Below are 16,675 nucleotides of genomic sequence, written 5' to 3'. Positions count from 1 at the left end.
ACTACTGCAGCCAATAAAGAAACAAAAACCACACCCCAGCGTCTGCTTCAGACGGCAAGGAAAGGGGTGTCTTGACTTCAGACTTCTGCTTAAATGAGTGGAAACAAAACCACGGAGGGAGGAGAGTCTCTGGCCCTTCCCCAGATCCACTGACACCTCTGATACCAGGGCTACAGCTGGGCCAGCAGCAGCCTCAGCACTCAATCACCCCTGCCTGGCAGGGGATGGTCCTCTGTGGCCTGGGACCTCTCTGAACGGCCGCCCTCTGCCTCAGGCACAGGCTCTGGAGGCAGCATTTTCTGCTGCTGCCAGCCTGTGTCGGCAACAGCCCGGCCCTCCAGGCCGCTGTCCCTGGACTCCTCACTGCCGTGGTGTACCCCACCACCCTCTGCAACAGCAGGAGGTGAAGGGGTATGGAGGGGGAGGGGGAGCAAGAGGCTGGCTGGAGGAGGGACAGAGCCAGGCCAGGACCCAATTGCAGAGGTCCGCAGACTGCACTCCTCAGCAATGCTCCAGCACAGCTGGCGCCCAGGGAGTCTGGGTGCACTCTGTATGGCCTTGGTGCCAAAGGCTCCTCACCCTTGGCTCCCTTCTGACCTGGCACTGGCCCCAGAGGGAGGCAGGTGTTAACATTTGTCGGCAGCATTGCTGCCCACACTTAGTGTGGATGTTACCCTCTTCACCCATCAACAGTTGTCTGCCATTCCCATTTCACAGGCGAGAACGCTGAGGCCAAAGAAGGGAAGTGACGTGGTTACACGCACAAGACGGGGCTGATGGGGCAGGCACTGGTGGTCCTGTGCATGGAAGTCCCAGGACTTGGAGGGGAGACCTTCCTTCTATGCTGTGTTCAGAGGCATCAGTGGGTGTGTGTGCAGAAGGGTGCAGACCTACTCTCACAGAGATGTAGACTTGTCTTCTTGTGTATATGGAAGGGTAGAAACGAGAGGGAGGAGGTGCAGGGAAACTGAGAAAATACCCTGGAACTAGCCAGGCCTCTGGGCTCATGCCTAGAATCCTAGCTACTCAGGAGGCTGAGTGGGGAGGGTTGCTTGAGTCCCGGAGTTCAAGACCAGCCTGGTCGACACAAGACTCTGTCTCAAAAAATAAAAATCCTGAAACTTGAGGGCTACAGAAAAGGGAAGTGCAGATATTGAAGCTCCACTGAGTGAGGAGGGCAGATATCACCCCTTTCTCCAACCACTTCTCAGCTTGAATGTAATCAAGTCATACTTCCTCAGCCTGGAAGCCGACTTAGAGTTGGCTCAATTTCTGTGGGGTCTTCCATAAAGGTGGTGGTGGTGGTGGTGGAGGTGGAGGTAATGGTGCTGGAGGTGAAGGTGATGATGGTGGAGGTGGAGATGGAGGTGGAGGTGATGGTGGTAAAGATGGAGGCTACAGTGGGTGTGGAAGAGATGGTGGAGGTGATGGTGGAGGCGGAGATGGAGGCTACAGTGGGTGTGGAAGAGATGGTGGAGGTGATGGTGGAGGCGGAGATGGAGGCTACAGTGGGGTGGAAGAGATGGAGGTGATGGTGAAGGTGGAAGTGATAGTGAAGGCAATGGTGGAGGTGGAGGCGATGGTAGATGTGGAGGTGACGGTGGTGGAAGTATAAATGATGGTGAAGGCAATGGTGGAGGTGATGGAGGAGATGGTGGAGGAGGTGGAGGTGATGGTAGAGATGGAAGTCGTGGTGGAGGTATAAATGATGGTGAAAGTGGTGGAGTTGGAGGTGATGGTGGAAATAAAGGTGATGATGGAGGTGGAGATGATGGTTGTGGTGGAGGTAATGGAGGTGGAGGTGATGGTAGAGGTGGAGGTGATGGTGGAGGTGAGTGGAGGCAATGGTTAAAGTGGAGGTGATGGTGAAGGTGGTGGTGATGGAGGTGGAGGTGATGGTGTAGGTAATAGTGGTGGAAGTGGAGGCAATGGTGGAGGTGGAGGAGATAGTGATGGTGGTAGTGGAGGTGGAGGTGATGGTGGATGTGGAGGTGGTGGTAGAGGTGGAGATGATTGTGGTGGAAGTGGAGGCGATGGTGCTGGAGGTGGAGGTGATAGTGATGGAGGAGGTGGTGGAGGAGGCAGAGATGATGGTGAAAGTGGAGGTGATGGTAGAGGTGGAGGTGATGGTGGTGGAAGTGGAGGCAATGGTGTTGGAGGTGGAGGCAATGGTGAAAGTGGAGGTGATGGTGGAGGTGGAAGTGATGGTGGAGGTGACGGTGAAGGTGGAGGTGATGATAGTTGTGGAAGTAATGGAGGTGGAGGTGCTGGTGGTGGAAGAGGTGGTGGATATGGAGGTGATGGTGGTGGAGAAGATGGAGGTTATGGTAGATGTGAAGGTGATTGTAGAGGTGGAAGTAATGGCGAAAGTGGAAGCAGTGGTGCTGGAGGTGGAGGCGCTGGTGGAGGTGGAGGTGATGGAGGTTAAGGTTATGGTGGAGGAGGTGGTGGAAGTAAAGGTGATGGTGTAGGTGGAGGCAATGGTGGAGGTGGAGGTGATGGTGGTGGAGGTAATGGATGTGGAGGTGATGGTGGAGGAGGTGGAGGTGATGGTAGAGGTGGAGGTGATGGTAGAGGTGGAGGTGATGGTAGAGGTGGAGGTGATGGTGGTGGAAGTGGAGGCAGTGGTGCTGGAGGTGGAGGCAATGATGGAAGTGGAGGCAATGGTGGAGGTGGAGATAGTGATGATGGTAGTGGAGGTGGAGGTGATAGTGATGGAGGAGGTAGTGGAGGAGGCAGAGATGATAGTGGATGTGAAGGTGATGGTAGAGGTGGAGGTGATGATGGAGGTGACAGAATTGGAGATGATGGCAGAGGTGGAGGTGATGGTGGAGGTAACAGTGGTGAAGGTGGAGGTAATGGTGATGGAGGTGGAGGCGATGGTGGAGGTGGAGGAGGTAGTGATGGTGCTGGTGGAGGTGGAGGTGATGGTGATGGAAGAGGTAGTGGAAGTGGAGGTGGTGGTGATACTGGTGGAAGTGGAGGTGATGTGATGGTGGAGGTGATGGTGGTGGAGGTGACACTGATGGTGGAGGTGACAGTTGTGGTTCCATGGGGCGGGGTGATGGTGATGATGATGACCATGATGACAGTGTGGGATGTGTTCGGTGAAGATGGCACTGAGCTGGGGAGGAGAGAAGTCATGGAAGACGAGGGCAGAGAGGCCTTGGGGGCTTGGAGGTCACCCCTGAGAGCTGGGACGGCAGGGGCTGGAGCCATACCTGCACCGGCTTTGTCGTCAGGGTCCCCAGGGGTGTCTGTGGAGTGGAGCCCCCACACTGGGAAGGACTCAGTGCCATTTAGGAACACTGGGAAGAGGTAAGACCAGGGGTGCTGGGGAGTGGGCAGGAGCTGGGGAGGTGGCGGGAGGGAGGGGCCCAAGCTGCCGACTCTCCTGCTTCCCACTTGCAAGGCAGCTTCCCCGGGGTGGCGTCCACGCACCTGGGCTGACGTGATTGGGCCTCTGTTGGGGGCCGGCCCCTGCCCGGTGCCTGTGTTCATGTTGTCCACTCGCAGGCTCCTGAGAGTTCGGCCTTCCTGGGGAGCCTGCTAGGATTCCTCCACAGAGTCTAACCCTCTCCTTCCCTCTGGCCTCGTCCTTGCTGCCCCAACTTGCCACTGTGCCCAACACTGTGGGCAGACAGCTTGAGGTACCTGGAGTTTGTGGAAGAAGTCCTGGATTTGCCACCAACTGGCTCTGGGACCGTGGGCAGTACTGGTCCCTTCCATGTGCCTCAGTTTACCATCCAGCCAAGGAAGCCGGCTGGATGGGCTTCAAGGAGGGTGCCAGGAGTCCCTCTCTGGTCAGGAGTGGAACTGAAAGCTTTGGCAACAGCTCCAGCAGTCAGCCGAGTTGTAAGCACAGTGTGGCAGAGCTGGGCAGGCTGGAGGGGCCCCAGGAAGCCCCATGCCCCCTAGGGGACAGCAGACCATCCTCCTTTCCTGCCTGGTTGGCATAGAAACAGCCTCCTCCTCTGGGCTGCGAAGGCCTGGGCTGAGTCATGGGCCCAACTGGGAACATGACAAGGCCTCCCTGCAGGACAGGGCCCTGGGCCAGACTCAGCAGGAGGCAGGGTGGGCACAGGAGGGGTAGGGGAGGAGCCAGCACCGCCTCCCAGAAGGAAGGACCCGCATTTGGGGTCAGGACTGGGAAGGCGGCAGGAGCTGGCCCAGGAGTGGAGGCCCTTGTACACCAGTGCATCCTGACCTTGGGGACCCTTTGGCCAGCACTGTCCCAACCCTGTCCTGGGCCTGGGGGTTACCCTGGCTCTTCTCAAGCCAAGGGGGCACTTTGTTGAAGCTTACAGCACATGTGGAGGCCCTGCCCCAGCTGGCCTGGAAAAGAAGGCTGTGCTCCCTCCAGGGGAAGGCTCAGGGCTGATGACCCCCTGCAGGGCCTCCAGAGGGAGCAGGGCAGAGGAGGAGGAGTGGCACTGCCCGCCCCATCCTCATCAGCCCAGAGCCCAGCCCAGCCTGCCACAAGGCTCTAGAAATCGCTGTACCTTCTCCTGCCCGCAAGAGGCCAAGGGCATAGGGTGGTGGGGAGGGCCATGGCATCCCAGGCTCACAGCTTTCCTCCAGGGTCCAGCCTCCTTCCCCAGGGCAAGAAGTCACTGTGGCTTCCCCTGCCAAGCTAGCCCGTGTCCTGTGCCTCCCTGACGGATCTGCCTCCCTGGACCCCCTCCCCCAGATGCTGGCAGTCAGGGACAAACCTGGGGAGAGAGGGGGTGCCACCTGCCCTCAGCCCTGTCCCAGTCTCCCCTACCCAGCAGCATGAGCACGTGGTGGCATCTGGGAGTCCCCACCCGTCCCCAGGAACAGTCATTGCCGTTTCCATCGGAGGTGGGCTTTATTACTGTCACCGTGACCTGAAAAGAGGAAGACAGCACCCACTCCCACACCTCCTAGGCGCTGTGCACCAGCAGCTGTCTTTTGGGGTTAGCCTGGAGCTGTCCCCACCCGCAGGGCCAGAGCACCCACAGGTGCTGGGCTGGCCCAGGAGACCCCCCCACTGCTGACTCTGCTTACCTTGCGTCTGCACAGGCCTCTACTACACTCTCCCACACAATTAGTGTTTTAAATATATGTACATGTATATACTTCATCCCAACTTAAACCGACCACTTCTTACATTCTCTTCACAGTAGCTGTGCAGAAGACAACAAACCCAGTGTTGATAGAGGGCTCAGGGCAGGCTGCCCACCCAGCAAAGGGAAGTCCTTCCCCCATGGAAACCACTGGGGGGACCAATGCCTCGGCCACACCTCCGTGCTTGGGCGGCAGTGTGGCTGCCCATCTGTGGGGCACCGGCTTGGCTTCGGCCTTGCCATGTGCTAGACACACACACACACACACACACGCACACGATTATGGAGCACATCACACTGAACTCTTGCAGAGGTGGGGGCTGGGGCCCAGGACAATCAGAAGCAGAGCCTCACCCCCCGTTGTCTCAAGACCAAAGCCATCCAGGGCGTCTGAGCCCTGGGCATCACCCAGAGGCGCTGGGCTCCCAGGCAGGCACCCAGCATACCAGGAGCCCAGGGCGAGTGGGAGATGCGCTAGGGACGGTCTTTCACTCCAGACCAGGCTGACTAATAAGTATGACATCCAGTGTTGTTAGGAGAAGAGAAAAAACGTAGACTTGGCTGGACTCTCATCAAGGCCATTGCCGGTCAGAGGAAACAGCCCAGGTGGTCTCCAGGCATCCATGTGACTCTGCACCTGCTGACCCCCAGAGGCCAGTGAGGTTCTGGCGGCAAGATTTGCTTGGTGATTAGGTGGGCAAAGCAGGGCACGACCTGAACCAGTGACATGTACAAGGGGCGTGGTCTTCACATTCTACTCCTGATTGAGGAGCGTTAGCCTCCCCAGGCTGCGGATGGAGGCTGGGGTGCTGTGACTCCCACTCCTCGCCTGCCCTTACCCCTGCTGCCATGGCCACTTTCACCCATGCCTCACCCAGGAAAAGGCCCACAAACCCTGCTCCTGGCAAACAGGGCAGCCTTTGGCCCCTGCTCAGTCAGTGCATGGCAGTGCCCACAGCTCCAGGGAGACCCCTAGCAGGTAGAGTGACCTTCAAAGTAAGGCCCACGCCTGGGGATGCCCAGAGACTTCCTAGACCTGCACTCAGGGAGGCTCTTTCTGTGTCTCGAGAATCCAGTTCTCGGCAGGGTGCCGTGGCTCACACCTGTAATCCCAGCATGTTGGGAGGCAGAGGCCGGCGGATCGCCTGAAGTCAGGAGTTTGAGACCAGCCTGACCAACATGGAGAAAGCCCGTCTCTACTAAAAATACAAAATTACCTGGGCATGGTGGTGCGTGCCTGTAATCCCAGCTACATGGGAGGCTGAGGCAGGAGCATCGCTTGAACCCGGGAGGTGAAGTTGCAGTGAGCCAAGATTGGGCTATCGCACTCCAGCCTGGGAAACAAGACCAAAACTCCATATCAAAAAAAAGGAAAGAAAAAGCAAAAAGAATCCAGTTCCAAATTCCCACTCTCTGACCAAAGTTAGTGTAGTGATGATTGAGCGCTCTCATGGACTCACGTCCCACCCGAGAGAGAACGACGCCAGAGCCACTCAGCTTCTAGCTGGCTACCCCTGCTGCCGTAGGATCCCTGCTGGGGCTGCACCCCCCCCCAAGACACCAGCTGTGCCCAGATGGCCCCTGCTGGCACTCAGTGTGCCCCAGGCCTTCCTGGCAGGGGTTCCTGCTGCTGCCCCCCCAGGAGTGTCCTGTTTCCTCCCAGCACCCCATCAGGACACATAGCAACTTTTCTGACATGTGAATAATTCACCTAGTGAGGGGCCAGGCTCAAGAAGACCTCCTGAAGCCAGAGAAGTGGTCAGGAAAGTCCCAGATGGGAGGTGGATGTGCCATCTCACACGGAGAAACCAGGGCAGGGCCAGGTGCTGGTTGGACACCCCTCAGAACTTGGCTGGAGGGGACAGGAGACGACGCCTGGGGGCTGGAATGAGTTGGGGAGTGAGGGGGAAGGAGAGGCAAGGTGGGAGGAGGGCTGCCCGAGTCACCCGAGTCTAAGGCCAAGTTCCAGGAAGTGGTAGCATGCTCTCTGCCGGGCGGGTTGAGCCATCCGGCCCGAGCTGGGACTTCCACCTGGCCAGGCTTCACACCCCATGCTGTTGTCCCACCTGGGAGGGCCCCATCCCTTCCCTTCCATCGCACCCTCAGGATCCGCAGGGAGGCATCACACTAGAAGGGACTTGATGAAGCCACAGTGAAACTTGCGGACGTGGCGGTACAGGTCCCCAGACTGCGTGAAACGGCGCTCACACCACCGGCAGGCATGCGGCTTCTCTCGAGTGTGCACCACGGCGTGCCGGCTGAGGTTGTGTGAGTACTGAAAACTCTTGCCACACTGCACACACGTGTAGGGCTTCTCACCCGAGTGTGTCCGCTCATGCCTCTTCAGCGTGTATGTGCACGAGAAGGTCTTCCCGCAGAGCGGGCAGGTGGGTGCCGTGCCGTCCGGGGAGAGCCGGGTTCGTGTGCTGTCCCGCTCACGGAAGTGGGCGCTAAGGTGCAGCTGCAGCACGTGGGAGCTGGGGAACAGCTTGCTGCACAGGGGGCAGATGCAGAGGGGCCCGCCAGGCCCCAGCTCGTCCTCGCTTGCCACCCGCCCTGCATCCAGCTCCAGCTCCGGCTCCCGGCTGCCCTCCCCGCTGACAGGCAGCGGCCGCAAGCCCACCACCAGGTCCTTGGCTGCGGGAACAGGAGGTGGCCTCGGGGGGCTGTGGGGGCTCCTAGAGCTGCTGCTATCTTCCTGTTCCGACAGTGAGTCCCGCTCATCCTTCACCAGTGGCTGGAGCCCTGGCTGCATCCGGCCGCAGAGGGGTGCCTGGAAGATGCAGGGTGGGTGGACCCGCTCCTGCCTTGGGCCAGGCTTCAGCGACAGGTCCAGGGCCTGGTCTGACTCTTCTGGGACCTGGCAGGAAGGAGGCCCAGATGCTCGAGGAGGGAGGGCAGCCTTGACCCCAGCTGGGGGGAGCTTGGCCTTCTGGGCAGCTGGGCAGAGGTCAGCGGTCCAGACAGGCCAGGTGCACGGTGGCTGAGCACGCTCTGCCCGAGGGGCAGGGTTCCCCGGGTCCAGCCTTCGGTCCCTGTCCCGGAGCCTGCCCTTGCAGACCTTGACGATGTCATACATGTGCAGGTAGCTGGCGGCCGCCAGGACGTCCTCGACAGGCAGGCTGCGCAGGTCCAGGCGGCCCTCGTACATGAAGTCCAGTAGGCGGCCGAAGGCGGGCGCCGTGACGATGTCGCCGTTAAGCCGCACCGTGTCGCGACTACCCGCGGGCCGGTCCCTGTAGAAGAGATGGAAGTAGACGCTGCACGCGGCCAGCACGGCGCGGTGGGCCGGGAAGCGCGCGTCGCCCACCAGCACGGTGCAGTCGCACAGGAAGCCCAGCTCGCGCTGCTGCCTCAGGCGGCCCAGCAGCCGTCCGCCGTGCTCAGGGAACTCCATGCCGCCGCCGTCATCACCTGGGCACAAACGGGACGCCTGTCAGCGCGCCTGGAGACGCCCGCGAAGCGCCCTTCCCGGCGGCAGGCAGCGCGGAAGGAGCGGCGCGGGAGGGACGCGCCAACCGCCCGTCCGGAGCCGCCGCGGGCACCTGCCCCGAGCAGGAAAAACTCGATCGAAAGTAAACAGTAGCCGCTCCGACGCGGGGGCGGGTCCCGGGACTCCGGCGCAGGGACCCGAGCGGCGCAAACCTGCGCGCGTCCCCGCCCGGGCGCTCCCGAGCTTCACTCCCGGGCGGCCGCCCGCCCCGCGCCTCCGCGCCGCCTCCAGCTGCCGCCCGGCCCACCAGCTGCCGCCGCCGCCGGCCCCATTTATGGCAGCGCGGCCGCGGGGAGCGGGCCGTCGGGCGGGGCGGGCGGAGCCGGGAGCCCGCCCCCCGCACTCACCTCCGCCGCCCCGAGCTCCTCTCCGGCCGCGCGCCCTCCCCAGTGCGGCCCCGGCGCGCGTGGAGCTGCGGGTGGCGCGCCCCGGCCGCGAGGGCGCGGGGACGGGGAGGGCGCCGGGCGGGGCGCGCTCCAACTTGGCTGGCCCGGCGCCGCCCGCCGCTCGCCCCGCCCCGGAGAGAGCGAAACTCGGAGCTGGGGCCGGAGGAGGCGGGCCGAGCGACTTCCCGGAGCGGCGGAACCGCTGAGGTCACCCTCGCCCCGCTCCCCTGTCTGCCCCACCCGGCCGGGCACCGCGCGCAGCCAGCGCGGACGTTAGGGTGAAAGGGGGGTTTAGGGCACTGCGCGGGGGCTGGGGGTCTCTCGCGATACTTGCCTGATTGGCCTGGGTCCCCCACCTCCCAACCTCTCCCGGCATGGGGTCCTTACTGCGCCAGTCTGCAAAGGGAACACTTTCGAGGGTCCGCTTCTATCCCGGCCCTTGTTGGGCAGTCAACCCAGGGCACACCCGGGACCCCGGCCTCCCGCCACCTCGCAGGGCGCCGGCCTTGGGATGGGGTTAGAGGGTGCGCGGATGGGGTTAGACGGTGCACCTCCTTCTTCCTTGAAAGCCTCCTTTTGAATTTAATTCATCTGGGACCCTCTTCCAAACATTCAAACAGGATATCGATCCTGAAACGGGGACTTCCACCCTTTCCACAGACCCAGCCCAGCGTCTATGGGGCACCCAGCGCAGAGAGGCACGGAAAGCGGGCACCTCCCAGCAGACATGGTGGGATGGGGGGCAAATGCCATAGCGGAGGGAGTGGAAGCCCTCCGGAGCCCAGGGCAGTCAGGAACGAGTTCAAACAGGAGACTCGGGCCAGGGGCTGGCATGGGAGTGGGGTAGGGAGGAGTGGGGGGGAGTGTTCTAGGGCAAAGAAGCCTTGAAACCACGTGAGGGGGACATCTGGTTCTGGGAGAGGGAAATCGACAGAGAAGTAGAGTGTGTTTGGCAGGGTTAGGGTCCCTCCCCGGCAGGTGGAGCCTTTTCCCAGGGGCACAACCTGGGCTGCCCCTGACTGAGCAGGTTTGAAGCTACTCTAGACCACCGGATCATCTTCACGACGGTCCCATTAACTAGATACTCTTATTTTTATACCTTTTTGGTGAGAGAGGTTAGGTAAGGTACCCAGGGCCACGTATCAGGCAGCAAGTCCCTGAACCGGGATTCGGATTCAGCCAGTCACCTGCACTGCCTTGCAGCCCAGGCAGTGGAGGAGGCAGTGGCGGAGTCGCCCCAGCCAAGGCTGTGCAGTGGGGTGGGGGTGGCGCTGGGAGAGGGGCGGGGTGACAAGGACAGGACCTGGCCAGGTATGTGTGTGCAGGAGGAGTGGAGCCCACAGTAGGTCCTGAAGTCTGGGAAGGAAGGCCACATTGTGATACTAAAATATTCCTTGTTTCACCGGATGTGCTGCATTTTTATTTCCTAAACCTGGCAACCAAAGCTTGGACGCCTGGAATCACACTGCACTCACAGCCACTGAGACCCGCTTGGGGACAGGAGGGCCCTGGCTCCCATCACTTCCGGCCGTCCACCCTGAGGACCCTTTCCTGAGGAAGGCCAAGCCCCCTCCCTCCACCCATTTAAATAATCATCTGACTTGCCCCAGCCACCAGCAGGAATAGCTGAATTCAGATAAGTTAAGGGTGAACCCAGATGTGACTGCTCCCTTCTGGCCCTGCCTGGATCAGAGCCCTGCTCCGGCCCCTCCCAGCCTTGAGCAGGACAAAACCCTTAACCTCTTTGAACCTCAATAATCCTCATCTGCAAAATGGGAATCAGAGTGCATCCCGGGGTCTTTGTGAAAATTAACTACAGGCCCTGGCACTCGGCAAGCTCTCAGGTTCTGGAATGCTCTTCCCAAGGAACCCTTCAATGGCTTCTCTTAAATCCTGTCTCTGCTCTGAGCCCACTCCTCAGTCCTGCACCGCTTAGCTAAGCTCCCTCCCAACCCCTGGGGCTGCCTCCCCTCCTCTCCAGCGCATTCGGGTGTTCTGTGGTTGAGGGATATTGAGGGAATGAGCTGTTTTGTTCACTTGGTGCTTAAAAGTTGGCAGGATGCAAAGTGGGTGTTCGGTAAATGTTTGTTGAGTGAATGCATGATGGTTGCTTCTGTGAGTGGTAACTGATGGTCCCACAATCCCTAATCCTGAATCTTCTGTGGCAACAGTCCAGCCCTGTCTGCCCACACCTGCAGCCCCTGAGCCTTCAGAGCGTGTGGGGTGGCCTGCCATGCTGGGGCTCTGGGCCACAGGTTGACGCTCCCCACTCCAGGCCGAGAGCAAGCACCTCAGCCTGCCCTGCCTGGCTGCTGGGACAGAGAGAGCCTGGGACACCTGAGGGCGTTGTGGCACACAGGGAGGGTCAGGATGCTGCCTGCAGGAGCCTAGGGTAGGACTTGGAAGGTGGGGCTCAGCTAGGAAAGGGGCAGAGGACGGGGAGGGGACAGTGGGAGAGAAGGTCCTTGTACCTCTCCGGTAGGAATGCCTGCGTTCAAGTCCCTCTGCCCCACACTGATCAGGGAGGGGGCTGTCCCAGGCAGCCCTGAGTTGGTGCTGGGAGCCCGGCCAGCCTGCCATCTCAGAGCCCCTGTGGCTGGCTGGTCTCAAGCGCAGGAATGACAGGACACTGGCACACAGCCACCGTCTCGGCGGTGGTGGCGGCTCAGGCGGGCCCTCTCCAGACACAGGCGGCCATCTGGCCTGGGAGCTCTCCCGAGGCCCCGCCCTGCAGCTGCTGCCGGGACCTACAGAACCCAGGGCCGTGGAGTCCTGCCCCCGCCAGCAGCTGTAGAAGGTGACAGGGCCGGAGGCCCCCGAGCTCGGGAGCAGGCCGCCCCTGCTGCAGCAGTTCTTGTTGGGAACATCTGGCCACGGAGTGCCTCAGCAGTCCCATCAGCAGCCGTGGGGCTGGGTCCTCTCCTGGCCATTCTGTCTGGGGCGTGAGAGGGGTGCTCTTGAAGAGAGGACCCTGCTTTCATCCTGGGAGGCCAGAGGAGAGGGGGCTGGCCCTGCCCACGGGGAGATCCCTGTCTTTGGGGAGGGCAGCTCATGCCAAGACGAAGACAGGACTGGAGCGTGGGGCCCACAGTGGGTTGCAGGCACCAGCGGGTGCCAGGGCACCCAGCTGGGAAGGCTGGGAGGCCTCCTTGGAGACAGCCAGTGTAGAATAAGCAGGAGGTCCCACCATTTCAAGAACAGCCTGGCCATGTCACTGCCTTTTCCACGAGCGGGTGCCCTGCTCCCTCCCACAGCCCCTACCCTTGGTCACTTGCTGGCCCATCTCCCGGCCCTCTCATCCTCTGCTTCCTCCCTGAACTCCTTCCTCCATCCTTGCATGGCAGAGCCCAGGATGGTGGGTGGGCACCAGGAACTCTTCCTGGGGGAGCACTGGGCAGGTGTGACCTTCCCAGAGGGAGCCCCAGGTGGCCCAGGGTGCAGGTTTGCTGGGTGAGAGACAGACACCAGCCAGGCTCTGGGGGCAACCCTTGGGTCAGGCATCTTCCTCAGGTGGCACAGACCACCGGGCCTCTGACTTGGCCCCCTCGAGGTAGGGCCCTTCCTGGGGTTACAAAGTCCGAGCTGCGAAGGAGCGAACGGAGGTGCCCAGGGGAGAGGCAGGAATAGGGAGTCCCCTGCCTGAGGAGCGAGTGCCCCCATGCAGGGGGAGAGTTTTCTTCTTTCTTTCTTCTTTCTCTCCCTCCCTTCCTCCTTCCCTTTCTCCCTTCCTTCCTTTTCCTTCCCTCCCTCCCTCTCTTCCTCACTTCCTTCCTTCCCTCCCTCCTCCCTTCCTCCTTCCCTCCCTCCCTCCTCCCTTCCTCCTTCCCTCCCTCCCTCCCTCTCTTCCTCACTTCCTTCCCTCCTTCCTTCCTTCTCTTTCTCTCTTTCGACTGAGGTTTGCTCAGTCGCCCAGGCTGAAGTAAATGGTGAGATCTCTGCTCACTGCAAGCTACACCTCCTAAGTTCAAGCAATTCTCCTGCCTCAGCCTCCCGAGTAGCTGGGATTACAGGCACATGCCACCACACCTGGCTACTTTTTGTATTTTTAGTAGAGATGGGGTTTCAGCATGTTGGACAGGATGGTCTCAAACTCCTGACCTCATTATCTGCCTGCCTCAGCCTCCCAAAGTGCTGGGATTACAGGTGTGAGCCACCGCGCCTGGCCCAAGAGAGTCCTTCTCTAAGGGGTGTCCTTCTCTTGGTCAGCCCCAGGAGGCAGGGATGGAGCCCCAGGTTTGGCTGCAGACTCGGTGCTGAGCGCTGAGTGCCGAACCCGCTGCCTCTGCCTGCATCTCCTCCTCCACCCGCCTCCCGCTGCCAGCTGAACTCGCTCTGGCTGAAAATAAAAATGCTACCCCACTCCAATACTTAGCAGCCTCAGGAAGGTAACTCACAAGAGTCCCACTTTTACAAAAGGGTTATTATCAACTCTGGGCCTCGGGAATGGGGGAGGGGCAGTTGTCGGAGGAACTTCTGGCTAGGAAGGGGTCGGGGTGGGAGTCACCCGCAGTGTCCTGTGAGTGTGCAGGAGAAAGGGGTCTGTGTCTCACTCACTCGCTCCATACGGGGGCCATCTGCCTCCCAGTGGACTTCCGACTGGGTTTCAGGGCCCATCAAGTCCATCCAGCGGGAAGGATCCTGGCTCTCAGCTGTCACAGTCCATCCTAGACGCCACCCCTCCTCTGGCTCGTGTCCGCTGCCAGCTCAAGATGGGACCCAGGCAAGGTGTGCCCCTCTTCTCCCAGACCCCAGCCAAGCCCCCCTTTTGCGAGTGTAGCTGCTGGCGCCTAGGTGAACGCTGGAGTCCCCTCCGAGCCTTCCTGCTCTTTGGAAGCCCACTCCAGCTCACCTGCCGTCCTGGCAACCTCTCGCATTTCCCAGAGGCACAAGGTCCTGGGATTGGGCCCTTTAGGACACTCTCGGCCTCCCCTCCACGCCCCCAAAAGCGGGGCAGCGCACACGTGGGGTACGGCCTTTAAGTCAACCTAATCCAACCCCGGCAGTGGAGGCAGAAGTCCGGGATTCCTCCCTGACCGGTCTCCGGCCCGTTCTAGTGGGGTCACGGTAGAGTGAGCCCAGAAGCGCCAGGTCACTTTACAGCTAGGGAAACTGAGGCCAGAGAGGGCGTGGCCCGTACGGGCGGGCTGGCTGGTGGCCGGTCTCCGTTAGCGGCCCAGCCCAGGCCCCGGGCCCCAGGCCGCAGGGGTCGCCCCGCCGCCCCGCCGCGCGCTCCCCGGGCGCACTCCGCCTTAGCCGCGGGCCGCGCGGTGGGGGCCCCCCGGGCGGCGGAGGCGGATGTGGGCGGGCGGCTCCGGGCGTGGGGCGGGGAGAGGGCGGGCCGGCAGCGGCGGCAGGACCGAGCGCGGCGGGCGGCCGGCCCAGCGCAGCCAGCGCGGCCCGGAGGACGCGAGCAGGCGGCCGAGCACCGAGCGCCGGGCACCGGGCACCGGGCGGCGGCGGCACGCGAGGCCCGGCCTCGAGCGACACCGCCCGCCGCGGCCTCCAGCCCGGCCCCGCCCAGCGCCGGCCCGCGGGGATGCGGAGCGGCGGGCGCCGGAGGCCGCGGCCCGGCTAGGCCCGCGTTCGCCCCCGGACGCGGCGGCCCGGTGAGTCCCCCCCGCCGCGGCCGCCCGGGCCCGGATCTCCTCCCGCGGGCCGGGCTGCTTTGTTCGCGGCCGCTCGGGCCGCGGCGCCGCCAGAATGGAGGAGCGGGAGCAGGAAGTGGCCGAGCGGGCCTGGGCGGGGAGGGCGCGCGGGCCGGGCCGGGAGGGCGGCTTCGCGCCGGGCGCCGGGGGTGCAGGTTGCCGGCCCCGGCCTCCCGCGTGACCTTGGGGAGGCCGCTCCGCCGGGCGAGGCCGGGCCCGGGAGGAGGGGCGCTGCCGGCCGTGGGGCTCCCGGGGCGCGGGGTCGGCGAGGCCGCCGGCGGAGGCGCGCGGGGGTTGGGAGAAAGGCTCGCCCCGGCCGGCCTTCGAGTCTGGGGGAGGGCCCCGGAAGGAGACTGCATTTCCCACGGACAGAAAGTCGCCTGCGGCGGCGGGGTACCCGGGCCAGCCACAAAGGACTGTGACCTCCCGGGCCCCGGAAATGCTTCCTGTCCTGGGTGGGCCCTGGAGGTCCTGCCCGCCCATCCCAGAGGCCGGGGCCGGAGGGCGCTGGGCTCGCTCCTCGGATCGAGTATCCTGGCGGGGCGGCCCCTGGGTGCCGCTGTGCTGAACGGGTGGGCTTGGGCCCCTGCCCTGTGGCCAGAACCCTCCCCCGTTCCCTCCTGGGCCGCTTGGCCTTGCTCCGGGTGGCTACTCTTGACTGCTCTGAGTCCCGCGTCCAAGCGAAGGGCGGAGTGCGTTGTGCCGGCCCGGCCCCCTCTCCGGCCCCCTCTCCGGCCGTATGGACTTCTCACACACCGGGGTTCTGGAGGCAGACGGAGGAGAGCTTTCGAAACAGTGTTTTTGTTTTTGAGTTGTGAGCTTAATAATGATAGTAGCAGGAGTGTGTGCTCATGAAGGCAGGTACACAGGCTGTGGGCAGTTGGGGTCGCCCCCACAGGCAGCGCTGCGCTGGCCTGGCGTATGCGTTTCTGTGCAGACCTACACCCGCTGTGTGTGCGCAGATGTATTTTTACACATGGCTCTGGACAGCTGTCAGACTCTGTCAGCAGCAGGCCTTGGAGGGGCTCAGGCCCGGGCGGGGCTGGGGGTGGGGGGACATCCAGAGGTCTTTGAGTCCAGCCCTCTTCCTCCAGGCCACGCCCGCTCGGTGTCGTCAGAGCCCCCTGTGCCTGAGGCTGGCGCGGCTCCGGAGCTCTGCCCTCGGAGTCCTGCGGTGCCTTCCTGGGGTCCCGCCTGCTTTTCCGTCCCGCTGAGCACTTGGGGCGCTTCCCTCTTTGGGCAAGGTGTGGTCTTCCCTGTCTTGGCTTTAGACACAAAGCAGTGGGCCTTCCCGCCATTCTAAATTTAGCTTGAGACCATCAGTGCAAGGCAACGCTCTGGGTTTCCAGCCCGTGCCTCAGGAGGCCAGAAAGGTGGCCTGGCGGGAGGAGGAGCATCTAGGCTGGCTGGGGAAAGACCCGTGTTGGGATCCATTCCGCAGAGGTCGCCAGGGGTCTCTGCCTGGCCTAGAGGTCACAGAGAGGACCCTCCTCCCCTCAGGAAGGCCCCTCTGGAAGGTAGCAGAGGACTGTTCACAGGAAGAGCATGCCACAGGCTGTTTCTGGGGATGCCTGGAGTTGGTGATGTGGGAACTGGGTTTTGAGGGATGCCTAGGAGTTCATCCATCAGAGGGGAAATGAGGAAGCCATACAGGATCAATGGCCAAAGTGTGCTCAGGTGAGGGCTGGGTGGTGGGCACTGCAGGGTGGGCACTGCTGGAGGGCACTGTCCACTGCCCTCCACTTGCTGCCTCCCGGCTGCTGTAATTACGGGTCTGTAACCACCCTGGACTGGGTGCTCCTCACTGACGGAGTTGTCTGAACCTCTCTTTGTCACCAGCGCCCAGCAGTGGGCCTGGCAAAACGCCCGGTACACGTTGGTCAAACGAAGGAACCAGATTCAGACCGACAGGGGCGCTGTGGTTTAGGAGGGGCTGGGGTTTCTCCCGGGAGGATTTTGGGATCGCCCTGGAGGGCTCTGGGCTCCCGTTTGTGCCAGCAGCCTGCATCCCGGTCCTGCCTTCCTCGTGTCTGAGTCTCTTTGCTTTCCTAGTCTGGGGAGCAG

General features: G+C 62.3%; 1 protein-coding gene across 1 annotated transcript; it reads right to left on the bottom strand.

The window, feature by feature from the left end:
- Positions 1 to 6,102: 6,102 nt before the first annotated feature.
- Positions 6,103 to 8,484, bottom strand: ZBTB42 (zinc finger and BTB domain containing 42). Its single transcript, XM_012471143.3, has one exon. It carries the CDS (start codon positions 8,482 to 8,484, stop codon positions 7,210 to 7,212), a length of 1,275 nt encoding a protein of 424 aa, XP_012326566.1. The 3' UTR covers positions 6,103 to 7,209.
- Positions 8,485 to 16,675: the final 8,191 nt, after the last annotated feature.

Source organism: Aotus nancymaae, unplaced genomic scaffold, assembly GCF_030222135.1.
Source record: "Aotus nancymaae isolate 86718 unplaced genomic scaffold, 86718_ANA_hifiasm-v0.15.2.pri h1tg000011l, whole genome shotgun sequence".
NCBI lineage: Eukaryota > Metazoa > Chordata > Mammalia > Primates > Aotidae > Aotus > Aotus nancymaae.
This window is presented reverse-complemented; position numbering and strand designations above follow the sequence as displayed.